The 16042-nt window shown below is 38.9% G+C and overlaps 1 protein-coding gene across 3 annotated transcripts in view; it reads left to right on the top strand.

Moving 5' to 3' along the window:
• Positions 1-16042, top strand: part of magixa (MAGI family member, X-linked a) — a 42824-nt gene that overhangs the window by 22950 nt on the left and 3832 nt on the right. For 2 of the 3 annotated variants that reach the window (XM_088331131.1, XM_088331132.1), the window contains exons 14-20: positions 361-424; positions 491-694; positions 766-1023; positions 10486-10686; positions 10762-10826; positions 12496-12642; positions 15023-15161. In XM_088331131.1, the coding sequence (XP_088187257.1) occupies positions 361-424; positions 491-694; positions 766-1023; positions 10486-10686; positions 10762-10826; positions 12496-12642; positions 15023-15161 (1078 nt within the window). Of the gene's footprint in view, positions 1-360; positions 425-490; positions 695-765; positions 1024-10485; positions 10687-10761; positions 10827-12495; positions 12643-15022; positions 15162-15373; positions 15462-16042 lie in introns of all 3 variants that reach the window. The other variant, XM_088331133.1, reaches the window with a different exon arrangement.

Consider the following 16042-nt stretch of genomic DNA (forward strand, 5'->3'; position numbering starts at 1 on the left):
AACATCAACCTCTTTTTAATGTCAAAAGGTTGGCAAGTATGCCAAAGAACTAGTTATATTGTTGCTTAGAATTGGTTACTACTCAACAGTTGAATTCAGACTGGTATCCCTCTGGACAAAAAAAGTGTTTATGAACATCCCTTGTTGTATTTTGGGATGTTGTTCTTTTATACTTATTCTATACAGACTACAACTCAGGTGTCATTTTGTATTTCTTGCAATTGTCTGGTTTAGCAATGGAAAAGTCCAACCTCAAAAAAAATGTGATAATTTCACTCAAATTTCATAAATTGGAAGAATCACCCATGACAGTCCCAAGAAGTGGAGTTTCAGTAAAAAAAAGTTTCTTGCATTCTTCAGGTCCAGAAGATTCTGCAGGATCACTCAAAACAGGGGAACATGGTTCTGCTGGTACATAGGCGAGGTAACCCGCTTATTGGAATAACTTATGACTGACATCATATTTAATGTTTTTATTTTCCATCCTTAGCTTCCATCTCCGCGCCTGTTGTCACGCCTAATTTGTACAAGACCCTGCCTTCTCCGCTCGGTCTCAAAAGTTCCCTATCGCATCCCTCGACTTCCACCGATTTGCCTTCCCCGTCCTCGCGTGCCTTGGTAGGGGGCGTGCCACTTCTCAGCCAGGCAGGCTTGGCGATAGAGGCCCCCCTGGAGGGTCACCACCCGGTATCAGGTAACAGCCCAGTTAGCTCCAGCAGTTTATCAGTTGTTCATCCACTCTTAGTATGCTAATTTTTTCTCCAGGGACCCCGCCCAGCCAAACACCCAATGGCCCCTCCACCTCAGGCCTCATCCAGAGCACTAGTTTCCTGGACTCTGTTCCTGTGACCTTGACATTAGAGCCACGTGACCTGCAGGGGGTGGAAGAGAGCGCAGGAGGACCAATAAGAGGAGGTGCTGCAAAGGATGCCAGAGAAGGGAAGAAGGTTGAGGTGGAACTCATGAGGCGGCCTGGCGAAGGCTTTGGATTCGTCATCGCTTCTCAAGAAGTCAACAATGGGAGTGAGTCACTCTGTTTTTGTTTTATCTTGTAAAATTATATCAACTGTATTCTCCGCACTATAAAACACACTGGATTACAGACGCTCCCCTACTTACGACCATTCGACTTGCGTAAAACGGTAGATACGAACATTTTTTAGGGATGTCGAAAAATATCCGGATTGCTGTAAGTTAGATTTTGTATTGTGTGCACCTTATTCCAAGTACAGGACATTACTGTAGTGCTTCTTTCCGCCGCTACCGGTGTGTGGCGCTGTCACACGGCACCCAGCATCCACCCCGAAGAAGAAATCCACTTCCTCTTCCTACTTCGTATGTAAACATCTCTCCTTCACCCATCCCACCGCTGCCACCAATGTAGCGTGTTGTTTTGTGTGGGTAATGGATTGCTCCTCCTCATTCATGAAAAAAATACTCAGAAACATTTTGGAGAGCGACAACTGTCAGCACCCGTCTATTGTAAACAAATCGAACTCTCGCGCCAACTCTTGCGACATTCATCGCCCTACTGACATCATTCACGCACACCTCAAATTCTACACTTACATTATCTCCAGCCCGCTAAGAACTTTGACATTTTCATTTTTTAACATCTCGTGCATCCATTTAATATGGTTGGTGTAAAGAAGAGGCGAGCCGTTTCTTTTGAAATGAAAGTGGAATAAGAAAGCTTGACGCGGTTGAGAAAATGGTCGGAACGCTGTTTTTGGCCACTTTTTACCATGGAGGACCTTTTGAAGCGCAATGTGAAACCTCACTTTATTTATCTTTATAGATCATATAATTTTATGAAATGTTTATTTTTTGAGTACAAAACCATACAGGTTACTTATACAAGCCTTAAACATACAAAATATAGCACCGTAGCAACTTGTGAACAAATTCAACTAACGAACGATCGTTCGGAACTCGTCCGTAAGTCGCGCATCGTCTGTATAAGGCAAACCCTTCAGAAACAGTCTATTAGGCACATGAAATTAAAGCTACTGTAAGGGCTTGGGTTGCGGGAGCCCATCCCAGCTTTCTTCGGCAGTGGGCAGGGGACACCCTGAACTCGTTGCCAACCAGTTGCAGGGCATGCAGAGACAGACAACTCACTCACTCACTCACACCTTGGGACAATTTGAACCGTTGAAATAACCTGACATGCACGTTTTTGGGTTGTGGGAGGAAACCGGAGTGCCCGGGGAAACACACACTAGCACAGGGAGAACATGCAAACTCTGCACAGGAAGGCTGATTTGAACACATGCCAATCAGCTGCCGTGCCGCCCCATACTGTATATAGATAGATAGATAGATAGATAGATAGATACTTTGTTCATCCCCGAAGGGAAATTCACATTTCCAGCAGCATCCCTGAGCTGAGAACAATCGAGAACAATCGAAAATAACACGGGAGCTGCTGGAGTGGCTGCCATTCGTGACGGCGCCGGAAGAAAAGATTCAATTTGAATCATTTACAAACAAACAAACAATTGAATCATGTACAAACAAACAAACAAAATATTCATGTTTCAATAAGTGGAGTGTTAATAAAATATTTCTGATACTGATATAACCAGATAAAAACTAATTTTAAGTTACCTGTCCAAATGAATGTTGTGCCATCTCACCTTTCCCACTCTCTCTCCTGCATTTGACTTGCTGCTGCTCGCTCCTGAAACTAATACTTACCTCTTTGTGTATTGCCTGCATATGGCGACACCCTCTTTCAGCTTGTCTGTCAGAACCTTGATCTCCTCCTAAAATGCTTAATTACTCGTATGCAATAGTATAACTGTTTCGATAATCGTTCGTTTAAGAACACATAGATTCCCTGTCACAGAACACTATAAGACTCAATATTATAATGAGCGAGCACTTCGATACTATTGTCTTTGGTTCGATACAGTCTTCAGGTACGGCCATTATCACATACTTATGACGCCTGTTATGTAAAAGAAAACAACTCAACCTTTTGAAACTCTAAAAGTACAGCATAGCTAGACACAAACAGACACGTTACTCCCAAGTAAATGCATCAATATCCCCGTTTGCAGTATTTTAGTAATGATAAATAAGTATTAGAAAAAAATATAGTACATTTTAAATTTAAAAATTAAAACGTTAGACAAAAACAAAAAATGAAAAAAACCAACAAAAAAAGAAATATATATGTATATATAATCTGGTGCATGGCTGATATGCAATGGTGTTGAATGGTATGGACATACTGAACTTTCTCTATACTTCCCAATGACCCATATACTCTTGGTGTTGAATAATTCAGGTGATAAACAGTTTTCAATGTAAAGTGGGCTCACAGATTATGCTACAACTAAGCATGTTGTTATTTATACTGTTCTAAGTGTTTAACTGCCATATAGTGGCTTCTTTACCGAAATGCAAACCCGTGTCTGGGGATGGTGTTGGGAGTTCTCATGTTGTTCACAAATTTCCTCATTGAGATTACTGTAATGTGGTTCACTGTAGAGAGGAATTAAATCTGTAGGACCTTGGCTTGTAGATGAATTCAAGTTCCAAGTCAAGTTATATTGCCTTATTTTGACAATCGCAAGTGAATTGAATTATATTATATTATTGATAACAACGTTGTGAACATTGTTTGCGACAATATTAGGCACGGCACTAAATGTGTAATAAGTGTTATGTTAAAAGTGGTTGTTATTGTTCGATTCATATTGTGTTTTGGCAAAAAAACGTTGATGCACTATGAACAATAAAGCTTAAGGATCTTGCCCTTGGTTACCCCGTCGCCACATGGTGGATCACTATCACACGCATACCATTGCTATCATTTGTTATCAAACAGATAACGCTTGAATATTACACTCTTTACTTTATCACTACAGAGGGATTGTTTGGGTATCACTCTTGTCCCGTAATTATTGCCAGTAATCACCTCATTCACACATTCTTGGTCATTTTTTACTTTTATGTGCCTGTGCCCTTCTTTATCTGCTGTTTGTTATCTCCACTTGTTGTCTTGTCATCCTGTTTTTTCCAGTGTTGGCCGCATTACTGGAAAACAGGAATTAGTTACAGTTACAAGTTACTTCATTTAAAAAGTAATTTGCTTACCCCCCCCAGATTACTGACGCAAAAAGTAATGCGTTACTCTGAAATTAGATAGATAGATAGATAGATAGATAGATACTTTATTCATCCCTGAAGGGAAATTCACATTTCCAGCAGCATCCCTGAGCTGAGAACAGTACAATAATAAAGCCAAAAGAATGCAATATACAAATACCCAGTGTGACGTGCAAATGCCCACTGTAGAGTGTTATATAGAGTAACTAAGTAGTGCTACACAGAATACATATTGCAGTAAGATTCGGTAATATCCAATGTAGGTGGTGTGGTTTAATGTGGGCCTTTACTCTGCCGGGTGGAGTTAAAGAGCCTCATCGCATGAGGAAGAAAATATCTCTTCAGTCTGTCCGTAGTACAATACAGTGACAGTTATCTACTTACAAATTACTGTATATACTCTCACAGAAGCAGACTCCTTTAAACTGATTCATAGTAGCCACATGATAAAATACAAGAAAAATATGTACAGCAACCTGTGGAAGCAATGAAGCCTTCATACTTCATTACTTGGCCTGATCAATTTTGAGATCCTGCAAACGAACACTTAGTTGAGACACTCCATTTTGTCTCAGGGCTTCAAGCTACACGAAGTTCTCTTTTTCCCTTTCTGGGTACTGTTCAAGACATTTTATTTTCTTCTTCGTATGGCGTATTGTGAAAATAATTTTCAGGGTTCGTAGGGGTGCTTAAATCTTTGAAAATGCTTGAGTTTTAATGTTGTGTTTTCAAAGTCAGGAAAATACTTTGGGTGAAGTGCTTAAACATGTTTGAAATTGTTGACATTACCATGTTTCTTGGCAGTCAGACGCTATAGACTAATGAATGAAGAAAAAATCAAATAGTGTGTGAAAATGTCGCTGACATGTCTGCTCTGGTAGGTTGTCATCCTGGCATTATGTGACGCATCACCGCCCCTTACTGGTGGCACACAAGAGGACAGCTCCGTTTAGAAAACTGTCTCTTTTGGCTCGGCTTACTGAGAAAAGCCAGCTTTTTCGGCTCCCAAACGGCTCTTTGGATGTTTAAAAAAAATATTATCCATAATAATAAAACTTCATGCATCAAATTATTTTGTAATGATTTCACATGTTATGCACAGAAATCCATGAAAAACAAAAATATTCACATATCTACAAAAATGTTTTTTTTAAATACAAAACAATTAGATCTTTTTACACACTGAAATTGAACGACACAAATTCCCTAAAAATGCAAAACAATACAATATAAATTAGAAATATTGCTATAAGTAAACGATAAAACGCCAAATAATTACCTTATCGAAACAAGTGTCGTAGCCAAGGTGTGTGTGCATTGTTGAAGCAAAATGGCAGAATTCATGTCAGTTTATACCAGCCCATTGACACAAGAAGATTGTAGATCATACATAGGAACAGCTCAAAATGGCACAAAGTATGTGCTAGCAGCAAGATGGGGATTTTTTTTTTTTTTTTTTTTTTTTTTTTTTAAGTCATCAAAACGACAATTTTTTTTTTTTTTTCGGATCTGCACTCGATTCTCTTCTAAAGGCACGGGGGGAAATGAAAAGTTAGCCTTGAAAGTGCTTGATAGGTGCTTGAATTTGGCCATGAAAAAGGTATACGAACCTTGAATTTTACAAAGACCGAAATTCAGCACACTTTTACTGTAAATTATTTGCTCACGTTTGCCCCATAGTTTCCTTTAGATAGATAGATAGATAGATAGATAGATAGATACTTTATTCATCCCCGAAGGGAAATTCACTTTTCCAGCAGCATCCCTGAGCTGAGAACAATCGAAAATAACACGGGAGCTGCTGGAGTGGCTGCCATTCGTGACGGCGCCGGAGAAACGATTCAATTTGAATCATGTACAAACAAACAAACAATTGAATCATGTACAAGAAACGATTCAATTTGAATCATGTACAAACAAACAAACAATTGAATCATGTACAAACAAACAAACAAAATATTTATGTTTCAATAAGTGGAGTGTTAATAAAATGGGGGGAAAATAATTTCTGATACTGATATAACCAGGTAAAACTAATTTTAAGTTACCTGTCCAAATGAATGTTGTGCCATCTCACCTTTCCTGTCCAAATGAATGTTGTGCCATCTCACCTTTCCCACTCTCTCTCCTGCAGTTGACTTGCTGCTGCTCGCTCCTGAAACTCTTCATCAAATATCAGTACCACTACTTTGGTGACTGCTGCTATGACAGGATCCCGGTTAGCATTTCAATTAAAAGTGATTGCTAATCGACCAAAAGGTGAAAAGCTCGGGCAACTGGGCCGCCTCCTAGTTTGAATAGACTTGGCTGAGACCAAATACATGGCAAAATAAATGAAAAGATACACAACAAAATGCGCAACAACATACTCGACAAAATATGCGACAATATAGGACAAAATATGAGACAAAATACACAAGAAACACACATTACTTCTAATGAAAGGTTAGGGTTGAAACTTTGGTTTGATATACCCTATGCCTATACAGTTAGCTATAGGACTACATAATGATGATGGTGATGATTATGGAGTGACTGTGCCTCCACAAAACCTATGTAAATATGTATATTGTGAGGTGATATAGCTTTAAGACTCAATTATGAAGGAACTCGAAGGGGTAGGATTAAATAAGCATAGGGTTCTCCCTATTCCTTTATGGACATGTTACGTACGAAGATTTAAAAACCTAGTAAAACCTTGAACACGTGTTAAAATATAGTTAAAGCAAAATTAATAACCAATCATTAACCCAAATAATTTGTATTATTATTAAAGCCCTAGTGCGTACTAGTTGACAACTAGAAGGAACTTTTCTCTAATGCGAACAAAAACCAATGCCACAGCAAGCAGAAAGATGCCAGACAAACAAGGCGGACTACTCGGAATGGATTCCACTATGTATTAGAAATACACATTTCTTCACCTATGATTTATTAAAAACAACATTGGCACGATAATTTAGTTCCTACATAAGCCACGCCCTTCTCCTCACACCCTGCTTACCATTCTCTCCTGGTGACACACAACCAGCTATACGCATATAAGCCGACGCCTTAATTTCAGTATTTTATTGTGTAGCTGTAAATTCGGCTTAGATGTGATTGTATACGGTAGAGCTAATATCTACATGCTTAGATGCGAGTATATATGTCAGGGGAATGTCCACATGAGGGGACATTCAGCATTCTTGTAACGCTTGAGATGGCGCCACCATAACTATATTCGATTGTGTTTTGTAGATAAGTAAATATAAATACCTTTCAGGTTTTGCCTTATGAGCCAAGGGATGCATGTGACAACTTGAGGCAAAAAAAACCTCTTCTATTAGAGGACACTATGATTAAAGGTCTGTTTTTAGAGCAGTGGAGTGAGATAGCAACGCACCAAGTAGTAACGACCGAATTACAAAATGTTTTTAGTAATGTGGTACAGTACTCGTTACCAAGAAAATGAATTGTGTTTCTTTGTAACATATTAGTTCCAACACTCCTTGTTACAATGTTCAATCTTTTGCTGGTTTACCAGTTACCACACACACGTCGCTGAATCTCTCCAGGAAAACCCAAACAATGACTTTTTGTTCCCTGGATTTTTATACAGACTCAAAGCTGAATGTGAGTGTGCGTGTCAGGTGGTGTGCACCAAGTTTGGTCTTAGTTTCGGGAGGCGTGCCCTCGCAGATTATTCCACACGCACTCGCTCACACATTTGATGTGTGCAGCAGTCCCTCCCACCGGAGTAGACCCGACCCCTTCAGTGAACTGTTCCCCCTCAGATCAAACAAACGCTCGACTGCTTTTTGAGGCTCAACACACACCACAAGGGTACACACAGTATAAGGTTCTGGTTCATCATGTTGGAGCAACTGCAGTCTGTTCTCAGGAGGGTCAAGGACTCAAAATGTAAGTTTGCATGTGTGTAGCTGGCACTGCTGCAATTAAGAAGAGATCAGGCACGGTTTTCCTTTTTGGAAGCTGGTTTTTGATTCCGTGCTTCTTGTGCCAGTTTGCATGTTCTCCTTTTTGCACGTTACGGTGCCGTATGGCTTCCTCCCACATTCCAAAAGTAATGACAAACCCTCTATTGTTTGCCCAAGCCTATTTTCTGACAAGTTCAAGGCGCTGCCCACTTTTGCCCATCGGTCAAAGGGACAAATCCTCTCATGACAACAATCTAGGAGAGCCACACAAACTCTCATTTGAGTGGCACATCCTAGCTTAATGGAGAGTAACATGATGAGGAAGGTGTGTTGCACAAAAAACTTGATGAAATTCCTGGATCTTTATTTCATCGCTGTCTTTCACATGTATTAAGAAAGAATTGGCTTTAACCTCGTGGAGGGCAAAGTATGGTCTGAGGGCTAAAGACAGAATTCCACAGTGATTTTGCAGTGATTTTGTCCTGTCCCCCAACCCTCCGGAACATAACGTACCTACTTGTCTTCCTTGGTTATATGTGTTTTAAAGCAATTGCCTTTTTTATTCTTATTTATACTCACTGATTAAATGTCATCAAACTAGAAACTATTAAGTAACACACTCACACTGAGTACACTAAACGTACAGCATATTGCATTTCCCTTGATAACTGAGCTTCACTGTACCTATGACACCATGATTCTTATGGTAAATAAACTAATTGAAACAAGCTCTTTACCATGTGTTTTAACTGCCCCTTTGCCCTTACCACAATCGACTTCCTCTCAAACACAATTGCATTATTTACATTTTGAAGTGTAGAGCTTGCCTAGGGTTGTGCAACACACCAGTTTCACTGTCAGTGTGCACAAACGATTGAAATAGGTCACAAGTGTTTCAGACATATCAGGATCAAACATCTTTACAATAGCCAGGAACTACTATTTTAGCACAAAAGTGCTATCCTCGCCTGGCACCACAACTGGAAGAAAAATATTTGTAGCTTAGCCTAGCATTGCCACAGATGACAAAGTAATGACTGCAGGTTATGTAAAATGGCTACACTTGTTTTAGTTTCGTACAAGGACATTTGCTAACACACTTTGGACATTTGCTGTAGAAAGGTTCTTTTTTGTTCTATTTTTAGCCTTTGTGAGTTGTTCCGTGTCGGATGTTACTCTCAGGCTTTATCACGTCAGACTCTCTCGATTTTTGGTTTCTTCTTTTTGCTTGCCAGCTTTAGTATTTCCTTAACACTGTGATGTCAAACAATTCTGCTTATCAGCTTGTTGTGCTCAAGACCTTTTTAAAAAATCATTTGAAAGTGAAAAGATTTTCAATGTTCTTTCTGATTTACTTTGTCCATATATAAAACGCAGAGGAAATTCTCAATAACGGTCTAGATGGCTCGCGGGCTTTCGTGACACATCTGAGGCGTGTCTGAATAATTCAGTGTTTGTAATTGGTGCTTCTTCAATTATACATTCCGCTGCTCGAGCTCTGGATATTGAGATATAAAATGTGAGTTTTTGGACACAAATATGTACATTAAGACTGAAAAAGAAGACATTTTAACTGAAAATGAAAGTAAGGTGTAAAAACTGGATATTTTTTAGAGGAAATTTTGGAATGATACGGAGACATTTTAACAAAAAAGTAGGTCTTTGGAGCAAAAACATACTAAACAGTAAATATAAAATATTTGGACAAAATGTAAGCAGTGTCGCGCTGTGAGGTGACTCTGGTGAGGCACAGTCAAATTTACCGATATATGAATTGACATCTCATTCATTCTTTGATTGGCAGACAAGAAAACTATGTATAAACTAGCATAGAAAAAAATGTTTTATTGTCTTGTCTTATTCAAGAAATAAAGTTTATGCACTGCTCTTTTTTAATAAAAGCATCAGGAGATGGGCACTTATCCATTATGAATGCATTACTGGATGGCTTGCTTTGCTGTTTTTTTGCTAATATAGTCACTAATTATAATGTTTGGGGCTAAGGTGTGCACCAGATCGGAATTCTCTGTCTCACTATCGCCCCCTGCCATAATCCAAGATAATTAAATGCCTCATTCTACATCTGTGGACACAGCACAGTAATACATTACATACTATTTATATTTATAATATTCATAAAATGAAAATTCAATAATGTTGAAATAGGAAACCCTACAATTGTAAATTTATATGACTAAGAACTTTAACACTGAATGAATTTAGCCAATTTTAAAATGTTCCATTTCCATGATGAGGCACAGCCTCTCCCGCCATCCCTTATTGCATGTCACTGAATGAAAGAGACTTTAAACTACAATATGGACACTGGGTCAAAAGGTATTCTATGGCTTTAGAAACCGTTTGCGATGATAAAAACAACAAAAATAGTACATTAACTTATCAAATAAGGATGCCAATTAATGCAATTTGAAAATGTCTTAACCAGCTCCATCCCAATCCCTGATGTCCCACCGCTTTGTGACGGTGCGCCGCGGCAGCCCAGCAGCTCGTAGTGGCCTCATCCAGCCCGGAGACCAGCTAGAGGCCGTGGAGGGTCGAGGGGTAGCATCCCTGCACCACCGAGACCTTGCACAGATCCTAAGGAGAGCGGGGAACACGCTCAAGCTCAGCGTGACGCCACGTGCACGTGAGATATACATCTTTAACTTGACAAAATTCTTCAATCAAAAGGCCAACCGAAACTTTATTTTGTCCAACGCAGAGTCCGAAGCAGCCGATGTGGAAATCGACAAGCACTTCACCAAAGGATGCAGAGGAAGGGCAAAAGTGAGAAAAAAAGACGTAAAACATCTTTGATTAAAAAAATGAGTATGTGACAGTCTGTGCTAGTTACAGAAGCTAATTTATAGTGAAATAAGAAATCCTGAACACAGTGGGACTCAGGTTCTCCTCACAAGGAAAAATCATAGATCTTGTGTTCACAATTTGGTTCCAACTGATTAGGAAATCAGAAGCCAATGAAATATATTTAGGGGTCATTTTATTCATCTTCACTCAAATAGAAGATGAAATATAATTGAACCCACAGAAAAGATTAAATCATTTCTTCCTTACAAAAACAGCTCCTCAACTGCTAATAGACATCATTAACTAGTCTGAGACTGTGAATGAGACACGTAAAAGCAAGTCCGTTGTCAGCTAGCTCCAGTCGAAGTCTGGCTAAACTAATACCCAGCTTTTTTTGTTCAAGAACGTTTTGCTTGAGTAATGTGAATTTAGGACTACACAGTGCACCTGATGTAAAGCCGCATGTGCAAATTTAAGGCAAAAACTCATTTTTGGAACAAGCCGCACTTGATTTTAAGCCTCAGGCTTGAATAATCATAAAAAGGAACTCTTTTTTTTTTTTGTCAATTTCTTACATTTTTATAAAATCAGCTGGGACATTTTTTGTAGCCTACAGAAAAGAAACTCATTGTGCCGTGGTTAAGACACTCGTTTGAGTCCTGTGTCCGCAACTGTCAATCTTGATCAACCAGTACTAATACTAATACTAATAAAATTGGTATTAAGATATGCGCAAGAGTGCGACAAAAACGTTCTCAAAACAAAACTCACAAATCTCAATGCACTGACTAATACTCAGGAGCGTGTTAAATCTTAGCTTGTACAGATGCTGAGCCATGCAGCTGATCTTAAGCTCTCACATCCCTTGCACACATGACAGAGATAGAGAGGAGACCAGTATTGCTAATAGTACCGTAAATAGAAAATGTTAATACATAAATGCTTGGAATCTTTCTAATAAATAGTGTCAGATGATTAAATATTTTTCGATGGCAGCAGGCGACAGACTAATTATCTGGTATCTTATTTCTATTTGGAATAATTATAAATATAATGGAATTATAATTATTCCTATCGGGCTAAAACCAAGACATCATATTGGAACTTAAACATTCCCATAACTGTCAGCCTGATATTTATAGTGTCCCCTTCCTTAGTTAGTAACTAGTGTCTGCACAGTCTGTATTACAGAATAGCTTCTAAAAAATAGTTTTTATTATGTGTGTACTGTCCCCAAACAACTTTGAAAACAAATATCCAGAAAATTGATTTGATGGTATTTTTTTGTGCATTAACTATACACAAGCAAATTTGAAAGGACAAACACATTTACAAACTAAAAGAATATTTCAGGAAAAAGTCTTACTAAAAAGCATTACCTTTTAGACAGTTATTCTCAAATAAATGTAAAAAAAAGCTGTTCAAAAAATGAGAAAAAAGGACAAGAAGTCTTTAAAACAGCAATTAGTATTCCAGTCCTTTTTCTTTTTTTAATCACTCAAAATGGGCAAAAAAAATAAAAGATTACATCCCAATAGTTCAAATGATTTGTTAGAAGAATTTTTAAATATAACTGAAAATCCAATGATGTCCTCAAATCTTTTCTAGCTGTCGGTAAAAAGAATTGCTTTGTGTGTGCGTTTATCAGAACGAGTCTAGGTTCTACAGGGTGGATCTGGAACGAGGTCCTACAGGTTTTGGCTTCTCTTTGAGGGGCGGCAGCGAATACAACATGGGACTCTATGTGCTGGGTTTAATGGATGGGGGACCAGCCCAATGCAGCAACAAGATACAGGTACAAAAACACACTCGCTATTCATTTGATAAGGCAACTCTTATGTTTTTCGCTGTCTTCACCTATTCCCTGTCCACTGCCAGCTTAGCAATGGTGGCGCCAACCTTAAATTCAGCATTACAACATTTTGCTTACCTTAGCAAATTGCATGGTCTTGTCTAAAAGATGGTTAAATTCCCCTTGTCAAGGAAATTAGCCAGCTGGTCCATCTCTGCTAAGCAAATTCAACAACAAAATTGCATGCTTGGACAGTTTGCTCTAAGCAAGAGACATGCAAGACTTGGCACCAAAAGGCCTTGCACAGTAAAAAAGGCTGTCTGATTTTTTTTTTAATGTATGTTATGAACCGGGTCTTGCTAAGGGTTGTCCATTTTGCTGAACAGGAACTAAGCTTTTTTCAGGCTAATTTGTACAATCTCAATCAGGATAGAACGAAAGTACCAAGTTTTCATAAGTATAAGACGCACATGAAGGGATTAGATTTTCCTCAAAATGTACGGCACGGACTGTGTGTGTGGTTGTTGCAAGGCAGACGTAGTGTAGCACACCATGAGAACGTTAAAGTGTGATTGTATATTAATGAACAGGGATGTTGCTGGTGTAGAACATTGTGTTCTTTTCCACACCTCGCCACTCACGAGCAGCATTTCGCTTTCCGACAATGAAAATGCCAGGGTTTCAATTGCGACAGTGCTTTTCCAAGGCATGTTGTCTTCTTTTAGCATGTATTACTTCTCACGTATAACTTTTTTGGTGTATCCACAGAAAAATTGCTATTATTACAGGTGGATTGTAGACACTTGAGCTAACATATCTGCTGGCACTGTTATTTAAGCTCTCGCAAAAGCGGGAATCAATCCTGAAGAGCCACACAGCGCGCAATGTGACACTGAAAATTCTGAAACCTTTGTCGGAAATTTGGCACAGTTGTTCAAATCCTAAACCGAGGAAGAGGAGTTTGATGCATTTGACTGATGGCGCTTACCGATAAAGAAAAATGTTTTGTTCCTGAATGTATTTTACTGCTTGTTCTTCTTTTATGTGTGTGTTTTACTATGAGGAACACCTATTTATGATCGATTGATGATTAAGTTAAAAAAGTGTTAGTACTTCACTAGAGGACACCATGAGAACGTTTAAAAGATGAAGTGTCGGCATGCGGCTTATAAATAAAACCCGCGCCTTGTTTGGTAAACCTTGTGTGTGAATTAAATACAGCAGGGGTCTCAAAATCAATTTACCTGGGGGCCGCCGGAGGGAGGGTCTGTTTGAGGTTGGGCCAAACTGGGGTTGGCACTAAAAAAAAAAATTCTGATTAAAGCTTCCCCTGTTTTCAAATATAGTATTTCTAAATTCCTTCCACCAAAAAACAAAAAACATTACGAATTCATATGGAAATAAAACAATCAGCAATGAATTAATCCATTATCAGCTAGGGACGCACTTAAAGGAACACTGTGTATTATTCAGTGCCTCCTGGTGGTAAAAAAGTCATTCATTCAATAAACTGAATATTGATTTAAATACTTGGCAAAAATACATGAACTGTTATGGATGTGCCTTGTTTTTAAATACTCACTGGCTGAGAATGTTTTAATTTTTTTACATAAGATGAGCCTCACCTAGAGGAAGATGACATAGTTGTTTGCCATCTTGCATCTAAGGGTACCTAGAAAAATAAAAACCTAGTAAAAAGCCTAGCAAAAAAATTGAGAAAATGGTGGTTTATGGACACTTTGAAATGAAATGAAATGAAATGATGAAATGATCTGCATTTATATAGCGCTTTTCAAGTCAATGACCTCCCAAAGCGCTTTACATTGTGCTTCACATTTCCCAATAGCGGCCATGATCTGTGCAGCCATGTAAGGCTGCTAACCTGCTTATTGGGGGTTCAGTGTCTTACCCAAGGACACTTCGGCATGTAACACGGACAAGCCGGGATTCGAACTGGGATCCCTTAATCCTAAAACGATCGCTCTACCTCCTGAGCTACTGCCGCCCCAAACTTTAAGTCCTTTTTATTTTCATTCTTACTTGTGCTTTTTAGCACTCGTTTTTGGTTACATAACAGAATACTGCAACATGTAGTGGTCAAATAATATGTACTGTTTCTTTAAGTTTCTTGTTAAGGTGGGGTGCCTCGAACTATCATCACATACAGCAATGGCACACGTAACTAAGACTGCGCCTTTTACTGTATGCGGTAAGCCTTATGGTCGTGAAGACACGGTAGTTGAAAATGAAAAAAAATAAAACAAAAATAGTATTGTCTTTGTTGTGTATATGGCAAGACTCTCCTTTTACCAAGTGGTTCAAACTGTTGTTCTTCTTCTCTCCAAGTAGCCTTCTAGAGAATCTCTTTGCTTGTTCCCCTTAGGTTTCAGACCAGCTGGTGGAGATCAACGGTGACAGCACAGTGGGAATGACGCACAGTCAAGCGGTGGAGCAGATCCGTAGAGGAGGTCATCGGATTCACCTGGTTCTGAAGAAAGGAAATGGCTATGTCCCTGATTACGGTGATTATGTTTACCAATGTCTTCTTGTTTCTGAGCGAAGGCCCAGTGAGGCGATCAGGACTATTTGTGGGGCCCTGTTTCAAGCGATATTCCCCAGAAAAGAGCCCAGTCTAACTTCTCTTATCCAATCAGAGCACTCCAGTCACTGACTGTCTTCCTTCTCCTTTATCTTCTTCCTACTCCTTTTTTTTTTCCTCCTTCCTCCTCCTTAGTGGAGCTGTCCAGCCTTTCTCTGTGCATGACCAACTCCAAACAGGGCGAGCCTTGCTTCTATGTCATCGGACGCACAGAAAACTCGCGGTTGGTAACCTTGAGCGTGTTTCTTCTCTTTCTTCCCCACTTTGCTCAATCTTCATCCTTAAAATTCATGACGTCACCAGTTTTGTTGTTTTTAAACTCTGTTCCGCAAATGAATGGCACGCAACAATGTAATTGTCAAAACTTGAATGTTGAATGCTTTAACTTTGAGATATAACTTGAAATGTTCTTCAACACAGTGGTTAAGCTTTAACATGAGTTAAAGCAAGTGTTAAATCAACTTCAAGCTTCAGCCTAAGAGTTGAAGCAGCTTTGAATATCTAACCTCAAAGGTTCAAGCTATACGAGTAAAGCGTTTCAACGGCATTAGTGCTCTTGGCACAACAGTTATAAACTTTTGCTAAACAGTTAAAGCAACTTTAAAGATTTAACTTTTGAGTTAAATTGTCGTCAGTGTTTTAATCTCCACAGAACTCATTATATTTATAATGTGTGCTGTCAAAAGGTAAAACTTCAACTGTAGAGTTAATTATAAGGTTAAAGCTTTAATGCTGGGAATTAAGTTTTCAGCCATAATTTTAAACATTTTTTTCAAAATCCTTTACTTATTTTAAAATGCATTT

Source organism: Urocampus carinirostris, chromosome 3, assembly GCF_059441175.1.
Source record: "Urocampus carinirostris isolate Australia breed hairy pipefish chromosome 3, RoL_Ucar_1.0, whole genome shotgun sequence".
In the NCBI taxonomy this organism is placed as follows: Eukaryota; Metazoa; Chordata; class Actinopteri; order Syngnathiformes; family Syngnathidae; genus Urocampus; species Urocampus carinirostris.